The 18,934-nt window shown below is 41.0% G+C and overlaps 2 protein-coding genes across 4 annotated transcripts; both read right to left on the bottom strand.

Annotated features, from left to right (window-relative positions):
• Positions 1–984: 984 nt before the first annotated feature.
• rrp12 (ribosomal RNA processing 12 homolog) lies at positions 985–11,054 on the bottom strand. Its single transcript, XM_003441045.5, has 34 exons — positions 10,759–11,054; positions 9,447–9,670; positions 9,245–9,328; positions 9,049–9,125; positions 8,617–8,722; positions 8,415–8,531; positions 8,125–8,263; positions 7,886–8,013; positions 7,694–7,792; positions 7,505–7,596; positions 7,308–7,419; positions 7,113–7,213; positions 6,887–7,001; positions 6,662–6,804; positions 6,458–6,579; positions 6,299–6,363; positions 6,037–6,199; positions 5,305–5,459; positions 4,648–4,715; positions 4,210–4,303; positions 3,931–4,089; positions 3,735–3,815; positions 3,545–3,650; positions 3,327–3,434; positions 3,078–3,235; positions 2,913–3,004; positions 2,644–2,799; positions 2,371–2,543; positions 2,166–2,276; positions 2,041–2,087; positions 1,871–1,949; positions 1,699–1,766; positions 1,527–1,609; positions 985–1,424 (listed from the first exon to the last, which is right to left on the bottom strand). The coding sequence occupies exons 1-34, from the start codon at positions 10,895–10,897 to the stop codon at positions 1,322–1,324; spliced, it is 3,867 nt and encodes a 1,288-aa protein (XP_003441093.1). The 5' UTR covers positions 10,898–11,054; the 3' UTR covers positions 985–1,321.
• Positions 11,055–11,787: 733 nt separating this feature from the next.
• ubtd1a (ubiquitin domain containing 1a) lies at positions 11,788–18,878 on the bottom strand. Of its 3 annotated transcripts, XM_003441037.5 has the most exons (5): positions 18,546–18,876; positions 18,112–18,198; positions 13,455–13,682; positions 12,811–12,996; positions 11,788–12,675 (listed from the first exon to the last, which is right to left on the bottom strand). In XM_003441037.5, exons 1-5 carry the CDS (start codon positions 18,595–18,597, stop codon positions 12,461–12,463), a joined length of 768 nt encoding a protein of 255 aa, XP_003441085.2. In that variant the 5' UTR covers positions 18,598–18,876; the 3' UTR covers positions 11,788–12,460. The 3 variants fall into 3 exon arrangements, with proteins under 3 accessions (XP_003441085.2, XP_005474205.1, XP_005474204.1); XM_005474148.4 differs by lacking the exon at positions 18,112–18,198 and having other exon boundaries at positions 18,546–18,878; XM_005474147.4 differs by lacking the exons at positions 18,112–18,198; positions 18,546–18,876 and adding an exon at positions 16,686–17,105.
• Positions 18,879–18,934: the final 56 nt, after the last annotated feature.

The following is an 18,934-nucleotide window of genomic DNA, read 5'->3' as shown; positions in this document are numbered from 1 at the left end:
GGTTTCACCATATTCTCACCCTACCGTCCAAATATTACAGCAGAAAGCTAAACTCATCATTTTCCAATTTTGGTGTGCCTGTGCAAATTGTATTCTTAGCTGAAATAAGTGGCACCTGTTTTGGTCTTCTGCTGTTATAACCCTTCTGCTTCAAGGCAACATGATGCAACTTCGGCTGTAACAAGTGGCTATTTGAGTTACTGTTCCCTACCTATGAGCTTGAAGCAGATAACAGCTCTGAAACCAAAGTATTTTCACTTACAGAAGGTTGTGCTGGAAAATCCCAGCTGATCAGCAGTTTCTGAAATACTCAGACCAGTCCATCTGGCACCAACAACCACAACACGGTCCGAGTCACTTAAAACCCCTTTCTTCCTCATCCTGATGTTTGGTTTGAACTTCAGCAGGTGATCTTGACTAAGTCTACATAACTAAGTGTACTGATTTACTGCCATGCAATTGGCATATTTGAACGGGTGTACCTACCTGCAAAATAACTCCTAAATTCTGACATTTTTAACTGCTTTAGGTGCTATTCAAATTCACATTTCTGAAAATAGGTGATACATTTGTCAAATATTTACACATAAATGCTGATAGAAAACATCTAAAACCATACTTCACTGGGAATTAGGGGTTATTGTAAAAGAAAAAGTTAAAATACAAATTATTGGCATAAATTTCTTAGAGTAGCTAAGACTGATTTCACAGCAACCCAAGGAAAATGAATCACATGACGGTAATTTATGTTAATCCCCATAGCACAAGCAACCTACATTGTTTCATTCAATGTCTTCACTGTCTCAAGTAACACTAACAGGTTCAAATATTCCTACTGCAGGCTGGATGCATTATTTGTTTCAGTGCAACAACCTTAATGGTGCATTTAGATTAAGCTGCAAAAGCTCCATGAATGCAGCTTTTCAACTATTTAGAAGCCTACAGCACCCTCAAGGGACCAAAGAACACATAACAGGACACGCGTCACCCTTCCAATATTGTTTGTATATTTCAGCACATAAATATACTCATGTTCATCACAGCAGAAACATTTCTCTGATGCACAGCCAAAGGATAACAAAAACCATTAAGGCAGGGGGAGCCTGTAACATATCTGCTGCTGTGAAAGCCGTCTGGGACCATTTAAAGATGTCAAAGTCTAATAACACACTGCTTTCACCTTTGTAGACACTCATCAAAAACACACACACAGACACACACACACACACCCAAGGTGTAAGTCAAACTTTTGGCATATACATGAACATGCCATTGCACACAGTGCATTTAGAGTCCAGTGAGGAAAATGCTCTGTTTGTTTTCAGGCTTTCCTCTTTTTCTTCTGCATTTTCTTTCCAGACAGCGCCCCCTTCTGGGCTCCTCTCACCATGCCCTTGAACTGGCCCTGCAGTTTGGCACGTTTCCTTTGAGAGAATAAATAAAAATATGTTACCAACCAAATTTTTAAACTCCATCAGAGCTTTCAGAGTTTTACAGATCTACACAGTAACAGCAGCTGCTCATACCTGCGATTGAGCTGGGCCTTCTTCAGAGGGATGTAAGCGTAGGGATCAAGCTTCCCTTTTTTCTTTACATCTCCTTTTCCTTTCTGAGAAATGAAGACCAAAGAATAACCACTCAGAACTACAGTTCACAACTAGGATCACATCACAGTCCAGTTTCTGCTCTCAGACTCACCTTTGATTTGTAATCACCTCCAAACTCCTGGCCATATCCCAGGGGTCTGTGGATACCTGAACCTCCAGCTGCATAAAAAAGAAGACGTATAAATCAGTATAATGTGTTTTAAATTGCTTAAACTTTTTTTAGCAACTTGTTTAAGTTGCTAAAAAAATTCAATTTAAGTTACCTTTATATTTCAACTGGGGTTCAATGTCCATGTCATCATCAAAGTTGTCATCATCAAACTTCCTCTTCTGTGACTTTTTCTGAGGGTGTTTTGAAAGGACAGAGTAAATAAAATTGTGCTGAAATGTCCCAAAGAAGACAAACCCTGTAGGTTAAAGGTTAAATACTCACACTTTTGACTCCAGCCTCTTCCAGGATGTCCTCCATCTCGCCTCCATCTGTGAGGCATGTATAATTACTATCACTGTCTGATCACACATTAAGCAATGTACAGATCAGCACTAGATCCCACTTACCTTTGTCCTTTACATCCTCATCTTCATCTTCTTTAATGATCAACCGTCCGTCTGAGGTCACTTTAAAGCCGTGGTCAGCCTTGGCACTCTTCTTCAGCTCTGGGTTTGTGGCTATGAAACAGCAACAACACTCAGTATACTTTTGTTCAGAAATTAAACTGCAGGCAAAAAGCACCCATTAAAAACAAAACATAGATGGCCTTACCCAACACTCTCTGCGAAACCTTAGGATCAAGGAAGTTAAGTGGGTCATCTTCCTCTCCCTCTTTGAGCCAAGCCCGTCCTTTCTGCTGTTTGCCTGCTTTCTTCTGAGCACCGCGAGGTTTTCCTTCATCCTCTGACAAATCGCTGTCCGACTCAGCGAGAATCTCCTCGATACTTAAAAAACAAAGGGCAGAAGGTTTTTTGTTTTTTAAAGGAAGGAGATGGGCAAATGCATGATGAAAGGCAGGGTTTTATGTTGGGAACAGCGGCCTACCTTTCACCCTTTGCTTTAGGTGCTTCCTGCTCACTTTCAGAGTCGTCCTGCTCCTCTGTGGCCTGTTTCCGCCTCTTGTTCCGAGCCTCAGCCTTGCGGATGTTTGTCAGCACCTTGTGGTGCTCTGCAGGGAGCATACTCTTCACCAGCTCAAAACTGAGCACACAGCAAGGGAAAAAAACAAAAACAAAAACAACACAACACACAATTAGAGCCTCGAGCTAGCTGACAGAGCCCTGATGGCATCTATAAGAATGTGGTGCCTTTACCCAAATTTTCTGATGAATTTAGTGAAGATGTTCTTCAGCTTTGTTCTGAAGTGCCTTCTCATGTCATCCCTAATGTTTCCAATGCCTTCCATCTGAACGAAAACAACAAAATATTCAATAAAATAAAATAATGCAACTCCATTAACTACAATGTACAGTACATACCATGACAGTGACATGCGAGGCCAGTGTCTTGGGGTCCATGATGAAGAGGATGACCTTGATGAACCCTAAGGCAGCCTTCACTACCTCTCTGGTATGAGACGACAGCAGAAGACAAATGTTTTGCAGCAGCTGCTCCATGGTGATCAGCTCTATAGAGTCTGGGAAAGAAAAGGAAGCACACTGAATCCAGTCCGAGACTCTAAACCCTGAAATCAACACCACTGAATTGCTGAAAGTCGGCAGGCGTACCTTTGTACTCAAACACGAGGCGTGTGAGAGCCAACACTGTGCAAGTGATCATGGTGATGGAGCCCGTGAGTCCTGCATACACCATCACTAAATACTGCTCCATGGCATCTGGATCAGAGATGGAAGCGCAACTAATTACAAACCTTTACAATCAAGTTTTTTTGTGGATAAATTTGGGTCCATGCAAATTTAGCAGAAACAATATGTATGTATGTTACCTTTAGTATTTCCACAGAAGCGGACAAAAGCATTTCCTATTTCCACCAGCAGATTATAGGCACTCTTACGAGCACCAACAGACACCTCCTTCGTACATATGATCACCTGAAAGACACAACATCCTATAAAAACTGATAAAAACCAATACTCCATCTCTCTGTGTTTGCCAGCACTTATTTGTGACAATACCTCTGGCAGCAGCGTGGTGATAAAGTCTTTGTGATCTTCATTTAACCTTCTTACGATGTGGCTCAGACACTTAAGTCTCGGCTGTGGAAAAGCAATACAAACAGGAAGATAAAAACCAGACAGCAGTATAAACCAAGATATAAAGTCCCTTTGGGTGTCTCGTTTATTTTACTTCTCTTTAAAAGAGCACACTCACCCTTTTTGCAGGTGAAGAGGCGTTTTTCAGAGTCTCAAGCAGCACGACTTTGAGTGTTTCCAGATTGGACATGACAAACGATCTACAAGCATCTCTCTCTCCTCCACACATCTCCTCTAGCACACGGTACGCCTTCTTCTGCATGCTTGGCTCTTTTGTCTGAAAAATAAATAAATAAATAAATAAATAAATAAATAAAAATGCACCAACAGAGACACAGTTAACAACAATACTACTCGAGTTTGATGGGTTTAAATTAGAAACTACAAGTGCTCTTACCTCCAAATATGGCCTTATCAGCTCAAAGGTTTTAGTCATGGTGACTTCATCGACACAGGGAGCCATAGCAACGACAAGATCCATCACTGACAGCCTAAAATGCAAATAAAGCCAAAACAAAAAGAATCAATTAGACGTTTAGAGGCTTCGTTCCTCAAGCTGTTCCTGATCGGTTTTTGTATAATTTTCTGCTGAAGGAGACTGCTGGCATCAGAGAGTGAAATCACAGGTGCACTTTTCCACCCATACCTAAGTGGATATTGCATAATATCCAAATGAATGGCAAGACCCAAGGTTCCCCAAGCAGACTATTGCATTTTAACAAGATGACCAATGTCACTCACTTCTTAATGCTGTGGCTCATGTAGCTCAGTGTATATAAACCACTGATTCAGAAGGAGAAAAGGTTATAGCAAGAGATTCTCATTTATGACCTACCGTATGAACTCATTTGACTCCGCGCTGGTCAACCTCTCTGTGGCTTTTTGCAGGAATGTGCAGATCATCTGAGGGTTGATATTTTTTTATTATTATCATTAGTGATAAAGCAGCATAAGAAATATGGCCTATGATGGCCTTGATTGCCTATAAATATATTAATTTCTGTACAAATCCAGATTAGATACGCTGAAATATGTTGTATGAAAAGTACTGGACCACACATCTTAATCTTTTAATTGAGGGGTTTTCATTCCCATTGGCACACGAGCATAGTTTGTGAAAAAAAAATTGTTATATTAAAGAGCTCAATGAAATCGAGCAAGGTGTCATTGCAACAAGTCAGGTTATTACATGTCTTTTCTCCACAATCAGCTGTAAGTGGCATTGTTGGAAATGGAAACATTTAGGTTACAGAGCAGACACACTGAGTGCTGAGGCTCATAGTCTGTAAAAGAGTCCAAACCACCTCTGGAATTAACATCAACACAAAAACAGGCACTTCATGGCATGGTGTAAAGTGTAGGTGGCCCAGTACTCCTAACCATATAGTGCATGATCAGCTCTCAGTGGCTGGAGCACTTCAAAGTGTTCAATATGGCAGTAACTGCATGCAATTTAGTGCGAAAGAATGCAAGAAAAATAAACAGTACTAACCTGCATTTCAGTGATACCCAAATACACTTTGATGGTGTCCAGCACAGCCATTCTGTAGGTTCCAGACTCTCCAATAGCAGGCTCCTGGCTGTACACATTGAAAAGGATGGGCAGGAAATTCTTAGAGAAGCGGCCCACTTCGGCCTTTTCTTCTTCTGCAGTGAAAAAGCAGACACAAAACACTGTAAATGAACAAATTTAGAAGATTCGAGTGCCAGGTGACTTGATTTAACCCCCAGATACCTTTTTATCTTTCAATTATTAAAACAAGATAAAGGGCATAAAGAACTGATGCTCTTGTATTAAGGAACTGTTTCTCTTCGAATTATACAAATCGCCCGCTGTCTTGTCTTTTCATGTGAACCTCCAGGCCTCCCATTTTGAAAGCTCTGGCCACCAGCGCTGTGGCACTGGCCTCCAAAGGTGCTAGCTCTGTGACAGGCTTCATGATCTTTTTCTGAATCTTACCTCTATGACTCTGCATCTCACTTCAATTTCATTTTTGTTGTTTTGTTTATTAATTGAATTATATTCAAAGTTTAAGGTGATCCACTGTTGAGACATTTAAGTTTAAGTTCAATAAGTGGATGTTGTTTCTAAAGTTAACGAAGAATCATGTTGGATAAACACGATGTTAATATTGACCAAAATACTCAGGATTATGAATTTTTCCATAATTGAGTAGAGATAGGACTATATTGTTCTCTTACTGTGTGAGATGTGTTTTCCTACCTGTTGAGCAGCTCTTGTTGATAATGGTCCGTAGGGCCTGACATACTGTGAGCCTCAGGTCTGGCCGTTCATTAACAGCCATACCAAGAGTGCGGGCAATGCCTTTAAAAGCTGTCAGCACGTCCACGGGGCACGTACAGAAGCCAGGAAGCATAGTCCAAATCTAAAGAAAGAAAAAGAAGAAAACAGCACACGCTAAAAAAATCTTAATAATTCATTAAGTGGTTCTATTTACTTATTTACATGGAGTTTGTAAAAGTACCTGAAGCTGTAAGGTGTCATAGACTTTGGCCTCCAGTTTTTGCCCCGCTTGCTCCAACTCTACAGCTACAACACAATCACAGAGCGATCTATCAGTACACACAAGCCAGAAACGCACCTTTACCTAACCCTCCAAAGGAGCATCCCACTCTTTGTTTACCTCTTTGTTTAAGTGTAGAGGCCAGAGGGAAGAAATAAGAAGTGAAGAAACCAAGATGAGTGTTCTTCACATGATCTCTTATGACTGGGACCAGCCAGCTGCGTGGGAACTCCAAGTCATCGCTGAAGACAAAGAAAAAAGTTTGTTAATGTGTTAAGCAATAAAAACATCAAGAATAATAAGCCACAGTGTTTGTGTCCTTACTCATAGCCAGTGATGTTGAGAGGCACGGCACCGAGCACCACTTCGGGCCCCATGCTCTCCACAGCTCCTCCTACAGCCAGGTCCAACTCTCCACTGAAGGCAAAGTGAGGAGTGGAGCGCAGGTCTGCCAGAGATTGCAGAGACTGTCCAGGACACAAAACATGCAGTTAAGCAAACTTATCTTACTTTGATAGCCTAGTGATCAGCAAAATTTTGTGGCAATACCTTAGTCATGATGGAATGAGCTTGTTTCCCTGCAGCTCGATAGAAGCAACCCAGAATCTGCAGCACAAACGGCCAGGAGGCGTGGAAGCGATAGGACAATCCTTCTTCTACAATACTGAAACACACATGCACAGCCACAATCATAATGATGAACATTTATATGTAGTTCCTAAGAACAAAAAGGAAAAAAAGACAGACTAGCAAGCTTAACACTTAGGAAACATACCGAAACATTTTGCAGACATAGGAGGGGTTCCCTGAAGATGCTGTGCCAGTGACGGTGCCCATTTCCTCCATATGAGGGGCAACACATTCAATCAACAACGTCTGGAAGAGATAACCAGGAATAAATCTTCATCTGCGTGCACACAAGCATTTACATCATCATCAGCTTAAGATACCCATCTTCATTGTCCCTTACCTTTAATGTGTTGGTGGCTGCAGAAACCACCTGAGTGTGAGGTGACAACAGGCAGGACATCGCAGCAGAAAAGAGGCGAGGGAGGTGACCCAAACTCAGAGAACTCTGCAAACTAGACAACAAGGAGGTTGTGGACCAACAGTCTCACTGGAAAATGCACAGTTATGGTAATCTGTTGTACTGTTTTAATTTATTACCTCGCCAGGTGAATGTGCGCTTTCTCCATGACAGCAAGCCAAGCGAGCAGAGGCTGTAAATCATTCTCACTGGGCAGGTAATCGTACAGAGCCTGGAGATTAGAGATGACAGTTGAGTTTTCACACCAAGCTTTGCTTTATAACTAAAAATCTAACTTTAAAAATCTTGTTTGGTTTATGTTCACTCACAGTGATGATCTGTGCGTTGAGTTCTGGTGAGAGCGTCGAAGCATTGGGCTTCCCACTGAACAGCTGATGAAAGGCCTGCATGGCACTAGCGGTCACCAACTACAGTCAGAGACATCAAAAACTATATTTGAGTATCCATGATGATGAAAAAGGGGGATCTGGCAGCACCTATGAATATTTTTGTGTTCTCACCACATGACTGAGTGTCATCACTCGCAGCAGAGTCTCACAACAGGACTTGACAGCTCCCAGAGGAAACGTCCCCATCAGCTCCTTCAAAAGGCCAAGCACATGGAGTGTGGTTGTGTCCTCTTTACTGCCTATGGGGAAAAACACAGACATTACCCACAACCTGCTGGACAGACACAGAGTCGCACAAACCTTCATCATATAGAGAACAACCCGTGGTCATAATAAACCTGGTGTCTCACCTCCTGCTTGCTCCATTTCTTTTATGCAGAATTTGGCTGTGGTAACTGCAGCAGGATGATGGGCTGGAGCATTTTCTGTAAATAGGAAGTCACTGCCTCTAAGAATGGAGCAAACACCTTGCTGTGCTGCTTTGCGGACCTGAAAGGAAAAAAAATTCAATGGCACAAATGTCCTCACTTTTAGTATTTCACTGAATGTTTAATACAGCTGATGAGCAGTAAATCCAAGACAGACTGAAAGCATCCGTTTAGTTTGGCTGATCAGATACGAGCAGGCTGGTGGGACTCGCCTTAGGCTTGTTGTGCACTGTGAAGCTGAGAAGGCCATGGTAAGCCTGGAGAGTAGATGGGTAAGTCCACACAGATGCGTCCTGCTTCCTCAACAGAGTGGCCAGACATGACAGTATCTGCAGAGGAGAAAAATAACAAAGCTAAGTATTGCTGCAGTTGTCAAAAGAAGAGCCAAACAGACACAGAAACAAGCCCACTTACCCATCTGAGTGCCGAGGTAGTGTCAGATGTGGCCTGTTTGGACATGACATCCATCAGAGCCTTGGTGGTGTCGGAGAACTTCGACTTGAGGACCGGAGCAGGAACCCTAAGGAATGCAACACGTCAAGCAGATGGAAAAATGCAACACACCAGTGGAATTTATTGTGGACATTATAAGCCACGCTTATTTATCTGAACACTTTAAGGACTTTTTCTACTTTTTATCGATGTTGAGTGGAGAATATCATCAGTTAACCTAACACACGTCTCTGGACTGTGGGAAGAAGCCTAAGTAAACCCACGGTTGAGAGACCATGCAAACTCAGAGAGAGGAAAAAAAAAAGTCCCAAGCCAGGGTTCAAACCAGGAAATTTCTTATTGTGAGGCAACAGTGCTACTTAGTGGAGTAATATTTGAGTATTTAGGTCCTACCGTTTCATGACAAGGTTAAGGAGGTATGCCACTGCAGCCTGGGATTCTGCTGTATCCACAACCTCCAGGGTGGTCATCTTAGAGGAAAATAAGATGTAGTGGATTTTGAGAAACAACACCTAGATTTACGTTGCCTTTTGATCAAACCACACCATAAAATCTAAAAGAATATTTTTTTTTAAAAAAAAGCACTCACCAAAGCAGCAAAGTACTCGGTTTCAGTCTCCTTCCCACCTTGACTGCGGATCACTTCAGTAACTGCTGCCAACACTGCACAGATCTGTGGAAGACAAAGTTAGAGCTGCAGGGAAGCTCACTGTCCAGCTTTGCTCACAATACAAACAGCACACAAACTAAAATGTTGTCAATAAATGGTCCATCATAAAAGTGATGCCCACCTCTTTGTGTGCAGCTGAATTAGACTCCCAGAAGCGCTGCACCTTTCTAAAGGTAAGGTTGGAGCAGTCTGACAGGCCACTGAGGAAGGTACCCGAACTTCTTTGTGATACAGCCTCTTCTGGCTCTTCTTCCATGGCGGCATCTTTACGAGTGCCGATCTCCAGCGGACCGGCCTGCAGCTCATTGTGAAGCTTGAGAGCATCGACTGTGAGATCACTCTTTCCTGTGGGGTTTAAAAAACAAAACAAAACTGAATTCTAAAACCTTATTACACCAAATTCTGACCCCAAATTAGACAAGGAGACAGATGTGCAAGAAAGCGCGACCTTTAGTTTTTCCCTTTGAATGACTAACTACCTAACCTCATCTGCACAAGCATGTGGTTGACTTGAAAATGAAAAAAAATCTATTAACCTTCGCAAAAAAGGAGGAGACCAAGCTGCTTTTTATTTAGGCATGCTAACTGTGAACCACTACCAAATCGTCCAGTCAATCATAGTTGCATGCCACCAAATCTATCATCTAATTTTCCATGCATGCATGCTTTTTCAGACATTTTCAAAACAGTAAAGAGACTCCCAAAGCATTAGAGCCTTTGCACACCTCAGTCCGATGCAACCAGTTTTCCTATTTTGTTTCTACAATATGTTCAGATTCAATAATAAAACAGCTGATGCTGAAAATATGTACAGGCCAACCTTTTGGTCTTAGGAAAAAAAATGATCAGGAATCAATAAAGTGAATTGACAGTCTGAGTTTAGCAGATTACCACTGATGACAACAATATCTTACCAATAGCCATTCTAACTTTTGCTACACTATTCTTTAGTTACTTTGGACTCTCACAATCAAGCAGACCAGATAAGTAAAGGGAAGTAACTTGTGCACGCTTCACCCAGTGTGCTGATGTAAATACCCTCAAATCACAGCTGGATGTTCAAACCTAAACATGCTGTTGCTCATACAGTCAGCTGGCTACAGAGCCAAAACAACCACCTTTGCGTCTAATAACTGACAAACTTTGCACATTTATTGTAAAGCACATCTTTTCCAGGCTTAATACTTGCAGGGAAGGTACTTTTACACAACTAAAGATGATAGCTTGGACTTTGAGCTCCAAACACACAGTAGCTGTTGCTCTAAAACTAAACTGACATACAAGTTATTTAACCTGACAAAAAGATATAGATGTGGCGATATTACGTTAAATTTTCTGCCAGCAGCTTGAATGTGGCTGCTGATTGTGTCGAAACTTAGAAAGATTAAATGGCTAACGCTAGCCGGAGACCCACGTGTAGAGGGAACGCTTACCAGTGGGTCGGCTGAAGAAGCGGCTTTTAGCAGCCTGACGAAAGCGACTCGTCTGCGGGTTAGAGTCGCTGCTGTGTCCCTTTTTCCACCGTTTGAGCTTCGACGCCGTCCCAGAGCGAAGTTTCCCCGATTTCACCATTTTCGGGACTGAAAATAATCACGTTACACCACCAACTGTGCCCGATTCTGTCGCCTAGCAAACTACGTCACAGCTTTGCTCACGTGTCACAAGTTATGTTTCCTGAAGATGGCGCTGTCCACCACAGACAGCGTGAATAACATGCGCATACGGTCCATGACTGCAACTACCGTGACTGCCATCGTCTAAAGAGAGATATGACCTCTTCTGCAGATAAAGGAAACCCGTGACCTTAATTTAAGTATAGCTTTGTCAGGTGTGGCATATAAAACCATATAAAAAGGACGATGATACAAAAATACAGCCAGTCATTACATCCATCTGCCATTTTAGGTGCACATTTTCAACTGCTTTAACACAAACATCTTATCAGCCAATCACATGGCAGCAACTCAGTGTATTTAGGCATGTAGACATGGTCATGATGACCTGCTGAAGTTTAAACCTAGCATCAGAAAGGGGATGAAAGGAGATTTAAGTCGTAAACAGCACAAAAGCATGGACCCATCCTGCCTTGTATCAATGATTCAGGCTGCTGCTGGTCGTGTGATGTGGGGGATATTTTCTTGGCACACGTTGGGCCCCTTAGTACCAACCGAGTATCATTTAAATGTCAGCGCCTACCTCAGTATTGTCGTTAACCATATTATGACCACAGTGACAGTGAGTTAATTGAGAGATTTTCATCATGCGCAGCTGCAAAATCTGCAGCCACTGTGTCATCATGTCAATATGGACCAAAATCCCTGAGGAATGTTTTCAGTACCTTGTTGAATCTATGCCATGAAGAATTAAAGCTGTTCTGAAGGCAAAAGGAGGTCCAACGCTTATTGGGAACATCCAGTTCCAATTGTAGATCTTGTTGCCAATAAATAAATGAAAAGAACAACTTTAAATTTATAATATTTATTAAGTTATTCAAGTACAGTGAGCATCATATTTGTACATCAAACTACACCATCTTGTTCATAGTGATAAAATAAAAAAAGCAAGTCTGGTCATCTCTTATTCCCTTTAAAAAAGGTGCCTTCATTACATTCCCTGTCTTTACCATGAATATACAGTAGTGAAATGAAAACAGTGTGCACATGAGCAAACAACAAACAGTGAACTTTTCTACTACCTAAACACATGATAGTAAAAGATAGTTAGAAAGAAAGAAAGAAAGAAAGAAAGAAAGAAAGAAAGAAAGAAAGATTTCTGTCTAGATTTTGAGGTGAACCATATTTAATTTATTCATAAGCACCAGAACAAACAGACATGACAAGAAGGGAAACCCATGTAAACAACAAAGCTGTGAGTTCATGGCTTCACAAATAGACGGACACTGGGATGTGCATCTTAGGGCTCTACTTTTCACCTAAAGTGTTTCAGTGCTTTTTTTCCCCATTTGGAAAAAGGAAAAATAGAAAAAGGAGCAATACAAAAAGCAATATATTTTTATATAAAAATGTACACAAAATTCCACCGCAGAATCAACTGGACAGCAATGTCACCAACTCCTGTTCCAGCAGCCCACCTCTGGCACATTCATGATCTTTTCTTCACCTTGCTTCCTTTGCCTCAGTTAGTTATGACAGAGGGATTTATATTGACAATCACTTGGACGACAAAGTCCTTTTGGATTTTAGTATCTTGCAGGCGAGTCTTGTCGGTCAGAAGCTTCCCGGAAAAGAACCACCTCTGGCGGCAAATATCAATTTCTTCCTGTTCTTCTAGTAACTTCTTTAGCTCAGCGATGGTGTCTGCCATGCTGGCTGTGAGACGCACATCCTTTCCTAAGGGAGAAGTAGAGTTGACACAGATCTTTTTATCCAGGTAAAAAATCTCATTGAGATTAAAAATCTCATTTCCAACAATCGATGCATAACGTGATTTTTAGAGATATACAGATGTATAATTCCAAGTCTTACCTGTTGATAATCGCACCCGCAGCTGGAACTCTTCCCTGCTTGGAGAGGGCTGAGATTGTTTTTGCGTCGATTCGGAAACCTTGCTGTCGCTGGATGTTTCAGTGATGAGGTTGACAGGCGGGGCTAAAGTGTACGCTGGGAGCTGATAGCGGTTGCCCAGCTCATCGTAACACTCTGTGAGAGAGCCTGCAGAAGAGAAATAACCCAGATAAACAACCAGTTAAAAAAAAACAACAACAACCTTATCCCTGAGCTACACATGTCCGCTCATTTCCACTGTTAAGAAATCCTGTCTGCATCAGTTTTCTTCCAATAGTAGCAGTTAAAAGCAGAGTCCTTCATGTGAGAAGACTATGTGAAGACTGCTTTTTTTTCCCCAGCTAACGCCATCAGGGCTTTCAGTGCATCAGACCACTCACAGCGGTCACGCAGTACTGCGACTATTATGTAACTACTACAACAGTAATCTCTGCACAGTTGATGGATGGGATTCAGCAAACTGTTCTTTGACTTTGACTTTTAAAAATGATTACAGTGAGTTCTGCATTTGCACTGGGAGGTCCAGTCTACTTACAGCGTATAATTTATAGCCAAATTATGCTTTCATATCTCAAAGGGGATTTTGTGTATGTGTGTTTGCATACCATGTGGTAATGTAATGCAGGCACCATCCACGATAGCCTGCGCTAGCTCCAGGTCATTGCACTCTGCAGCCAGGGCTGCTGCTCTGAGTGCGTCCCAGATTTCCTTGCGTCCATCAAAGGCCGGAGCTGTATCCCAAAATTCATCCCTCTTGCTCCTGAGCTGGCCCTCAGTCATCGGGTACTCACTCTTCCATTTTGGACGCTCTTTCTTTAGAGGCTCATTGCGTCCTTAACAAAAAGAGAGGAGGGGTAAAAAAAGAAAGGTGTTTAATCTAATTTTACAGACTGCTCTAGGAAATGACCAAGAGACTGTGACCCAGAAATAATCCGGACTACGCTTTTGAAAACAACTTCTAGTTTATAAAAAGTAAAAAACCCAAAACTATAAACTTTGTTGCTAATTTATTCTAATTACATAATAAAGAGATTACATGGTGCGAATCCAGGTATCTGGTAGTAAACTACTTATTACGTAGATGTGTACTAAAGTGGATAAGGTCATCACTGCTCCAAAAACGCCTGAGCTCTGTACTATTACGTCAGGCAGCCAAGGTCAGGAAATATTTTTGTTTCACTCTGATGTGTCCTTAAAAGACTTTAGGTATAAATGCACTGAATGCATTAGATGTTCTTGGTTTGAGTCATGTAAACACAAAAAGGGACAAAAGCTCATCTTAATACCTTGTGCGCGCCCACACACACACACACACACACACACACACACACACACACACACACACACACACTCATCACAATCACCATCTGTGATATTTAGCAGTTTTTCCATATGCTGACTATAGCCACTAACTAAAATGCACTTTTTTTGTCTTTTTCTTTTGTTTTTCTTTATATCAGAGCTCCAGCAGCGGTATTTCTTAACCTACTGCAGGTATTTCTTTGCTAGCTATTGGGGTATAGCTGCTGTACTGGTGTACCAAAAAGTCAATTTGCTTCACAGAGAGAGGAAAATCAAAGTGATTATTTATAGTGCTGTGGATTACTGCAGTGGCCAGTAATACATACATGTGCACGGACAGGCACTCACTCACAAGCAAACACCAGTGGATTATAGGCAGTAAGCAGGTCCCACATAACAGGATTTATTTGTGCCTATCCCTTAAGGCATTGGATAGAAAGATAACAACCCTTTAGCCAATGAAAGGCAGCGAACAGACACAGATCTGTCACTGCACGGACGCATAAATACAAACACAAAGCTACTACAACTCAATTACATTGTCACTTTATCGAATTACGGAGTGTTTACAAACTGCTGCAAAGCGTGGTTATGTCCCTTTCAAATCTGATTTTCCAACATGATCAAAGGAAGCCTTTAGAAAATCTTGAATAACATTCAGCAATGTAACACATCCCAATAGACATAGATTTTAAAGACATCTTCTGTGGGACTGAACTAGAAACCAGCTGAAATATTATAACACTGACGACACAGTACAAAAGGCCTCAAAACATTGTTACTAAATTCCAATGTAAAATTATGCTTTTGAGTTATATGACAAATTTTCTAATTTCAGTTGGTGAATTCCCCCAAAATTTGTGTGGTTGAATTAAATTTGTACATAGATACCTTAATCCTAAAGACAGATAACAAAATGAGCACATATAGTTATATTAAATGTATTCTTTTTAACTGCTAATTAAGTTATTCTGCCATTTATTACCGTTTTTACTCATTAAAGAAATTGTTTACATTTAAGTTGTTTACTTTATTCTGTCTCATGTTATTTATATTCCTTACACATTACACTTTGGATTGAATTAAACAGACATGTCCAACCTGAGCACATCAGCTGAATGTTAAAGCTTTGCAAGTTCATTTATATCAAACTTTCAGGCTGAGCTTTCACGCAGAAGTATGACATTTATATTATTTATAAGGTACACTTTATGCATTAGTAAATATGTGCAAACTGGAACTGTCCCACACTTCTAAACCCATGAGCAGAATGCCCCTAAAATCTAGAGACTGCTATATAAAATTATGCCACCCTGTTCCAGTGTTTGCAGCTTTATTATAATAATAAGTATTCTTTGCTTTTACTTGTCTTACAAAAACATTTATTTTTAGTCCGTGTAATGTCGATTATGCAGCCAGGCACACATGCAAAACTGAATTAACATGCCAGCCAAACAAATGCAAATTAGATTGTTTGTCTGGAATCCTAACAAGTGACCCTGCCAGCAGACATGGGAAAGTACACGGTGACAGTTTGGGGACTGTGCAAGTCTAAGACTTTCAGAATGAAAGTGCAGAACAAAACATCCCAGATTTTATTTCCTGGTTTCACATTTTGTTACATAACAGTATGTACAAGCATTTTTGCTTTGGTTGTTTTACTAGATTGAAGCAGATGCAATCAGTGCTTAGTGATGACGACCTACAGAAGATAAAAATGTTTCATCCACCTCGCTGCTGTACTAAGTTTGTCAGTGTTAGTGTTTGCGTAGAGGAAGATCAGATTTGACAGCATGTCCTTTAGCTGTAAGACTAGCTCCCTGGAAAGATTAGCACTTTAAACTGAAGCGAGTGAGCAAGTTTGACTTTCCTGAGCTAAAAATGTGCAGGTGGAAGTAAAAAAAAAAAAAGTAACAAGTAAATCTCTGCAATAACAGGAATGAGATTAAAAGGTCTAATGTAGACCTGCTGCTTATTCAGTATGATTTTATGTACCATTTTAAACAAATACTACAAGCAGGATCTGTGAGCAGTGTTGTATTTACCTACTGTAAAATGTGCATGTAATAGTAAGTTCATAATAACTGTTTAACAGATAATAGAAAAATACACAAAGTCAGATATGTCAACATCTGCACAAGTAAAAAAAATGATCAACAAAGTCTTCATACATTTAAGATACACTTAAGGTGCAAAAGCTTTGCAGCTTTTACACCTTAAATGTTTTAACTAATAAAATGATGATCCATTAAAGCAGGCTTTAATGGATCATCATGAAATATTAAAGTCAAAGTCAGCACTGAAGATACAATTTGATTTTCATTTGTTATTGTAAATCAGTTTTTCAGCTGCGCTTCAAATGCTAATTCACCAATTACCACTACATAATGGCATTATAACAGCAAAAACATTAGTAAAGACTATAACACATACCCCTCTGGGACATTTTATTGCACCCAGAGTAAGTTGCACAAGCATTAAAAGCAGAAAACATGAAAGCACTTTTTCCACCCCTGACAAAAATCTATACTTACTTTTAAGCAAAATCTTCAAAGGGGAATTTGGAACCTGATAGTAATTGTATTCCCTTGAGTTTGGTACTCCCATTGCTCTTCTGTCTCTGAGGTTTGATATGCGCCAAACTGCTGTACATCAAAAGTCCTTAACGATGAGCTACAGTGAACAATCCCGAGGAAGAGGACAGTCTCTGCTCGGTCGGACCAGCTTGAAGAAACAAACACCTGATCTAGTTCACCAAGCTCTGCACACCAACATTCACAGCTCTGCTAATCATTGTTACATTTCCCCAGTTGCTTAAAAATGACTGCTCCCCCACCACTTTTATCCCCTTCTACTAACAAACACACCACAACCCCAAAATAACTTTGAATCAATTCATGGAAACAGGTAGAATATAGGAGGAGAGCAAGTTGAGTGTCCTTGGCAGAAGGTGGCGTCTTTACACAAGAGCCCTAATCCTATCAGCTCTATTTAGAGATGGGATAAAAATACTCCGAGGCAAAGTGCTAAACCTATTAGCACACAATAAACTGTTGTCAGACAATTACAGTCTGTTTCAAAGGGAAGCCAATGTCTACTTCGAGGAAATGTCCCGAACAGGCGATTCTTTTTCGCTACTAAGGCTGTGATAATTATAGAAATACGATGCTACTTTCTCACAACTGACAATGAGGCAGTTCATTGAATTTCACCAAACTGAGCTTATGATGGTGATCTAAATGTCTAAGAGGTCATGCCTGTCTTGCAGGTAATGTATTTCCTTCTGCATATGAATGTGTTTTGCACATAAAGCACATCATGTACCAAGTAGGTCAATCTCTGATTGAAAAACTCTCTGTGGAGGCTCCTGCTGCTGCTCAATGCATAATGAATGGCAGTCTAGCGCAGCACACAGCACACAGGCTCTGTGAATGGATTGAACAGTGTTTATATAATCTGTCCTATCAGGCCAGGTCCTTAAACCCAGATTAGACACATGACTAAGCCACAACACATTTAACACCTGAAACTAAGTATTCAGACTAACAAAAGGCGTAGCTAGGATGCAACACCTAACCCTTTATCTTACTACCCATCTGGCAGTAGCTACATAAATGTATATGTAAGTGTAAATAAAAATGCATTAAGTGTCTCGTTGTATTGGTTGAATTCAATGACAGTCATTATTATATAGTGTTTACTGATGTGCTTAAATGCATCACTGCACAGTAATCTCCCTACCGCGATGGTAATATTGAAAAATAATAATTTAATACAAAAGTGCTGGTCAAGGAGGAATATTAGAAGGGTCTCTCAAGCTCAAGAGTTACATCACCACAAACTGCAAGTCAGCAAAGATGTAGAGAAAGCCATTGCTGGTTTGTGCTTTGCGGACATGATGTCCTAAGTATGAAGCTGCACTTATTTTAACATCTGCGAAGCCAATGTCCAGCTTCTTACCTCCGCGTTTTTTGCTCCTTGTCGAGCTTCGGGCACTCCCTTGTCCATCCATCCTACTCCTCCCCACACAGCCTCCCATCACTGTCCCTACATTTCAGATCAAGGAGAAATCTGTCATATTTTACATATTTTCGAATATAAACGCTTTGAAATGAACGTGCAATAATGTCACATAAATAAACTGTTGGTAATGATGGGAAATTAAGTGCCTTATATGAAAAGCACCATCAGGGAATGACAGCTCAGCACTCCTTGTTCTTATGAGGTCAGACGAGCTGATGTGTTTACGTCACGTGTACCGCCAGCTGACTGGGACACGCGCCTGAAGCTAATGCCAGCTGATTATTTCCCACGCACGCGTCCAGAGTTGTGTTTTGGCACCGTTACATTTTTTTTAATGAATCCAAATCAATGCATATATTTATATTACCTACCGGAAATCCAGTCTGCTAGATTATGCATTCGTCTGCAGTTTGCCTGCCACATCCGAACTTCAGGTGAAGTTAGAGCCTCACGCGACGATCAGCAGAAGAGGAGATCAGCCGAGTAGGATGACAGGCACAGACCCAGTGTGTCTGTGCAGAGGCGATGTGTCCAGGAGGCCTCTGCAGAGCCTTCAGTAAATCTCAGCCGCTTCTCCAAAAATATGCGATCAGTATCCACATTTCCTCCAAATCATAATGTACACAGCCTACCAACACAATCCGTCCACACTGATCCAGAATTAAAGCCTTGCAGTCTGTACGCATGCGTAACTTAGAGCGGTCGCGTCAGAACAAGACAGGAAACTGCTAAACCGCTCCTTCGGGATAATAGGGTGGCT

The sequence above is a fragment of the Oreochromis niloticus genome, linkage group LG13 (genome assembly GCF_001858045.2).
Source record: "Oreochromis niloticus isolate F11D_XX linkage group LG13, O_niloticus_UMD_NMBU, whole genome shotgun sequence".
Taxonomy (NCBI): domain Eukaryota; kingdom Metazoa; phylum Chordata; class Actinopteri; order Cichliformes; family Cichlidae; genus Oreochromis; species Oreochromis niloticus.
Note: the sequence above shows the minus strand (reverse complement) of the source record. Positions and strands in the feature narration are given on the sequence as shown.

Coding starts and splice junctions, on each gene's coding strand:
- ubtd1a (XM_003441037.5), bottom strand. CDS start 18,597: ATGTGGCAGGCAAACTGCAGACGAATGCATAATCTAGCAGACTGGATT. Junction 13,683..18,111: donor AAGGAGCAAAAAACGCGGAG/GTAAGAAGCTGG, acceptor CTTTTTGTTAAG/GACGCAATGAGCCTCTAAAG. Junction 12,676..12,810: donor GCGGGTGCGATTATCAACAG/GTAAGACTTGGA, acceptor CTTCTCCCTTAG/GAAAGGATGTGCGTCTCACA.
- rrp12 (XM_003441045.5), bottom strand. CDS start 10,897: ATGGTGAAATCGGGGAAACTTCGCTCTGGGACGGCGTCGAAGCTCAAA. Junction 5,460..6,036: donor CAACAAGAGCTGCTCAACAG/GTAGGAAAACAC, acceptor TTTTCACTGCAG/AAGAAGAAAAGGCCGAAGTG. Junction 1,610..1,698: donor GAGGTGATTACAAATCAAAG/GTGAGTCTGAGA, acceptor TTCATTTCTCAG/AAAGGAAAAGGAGATGTAAA.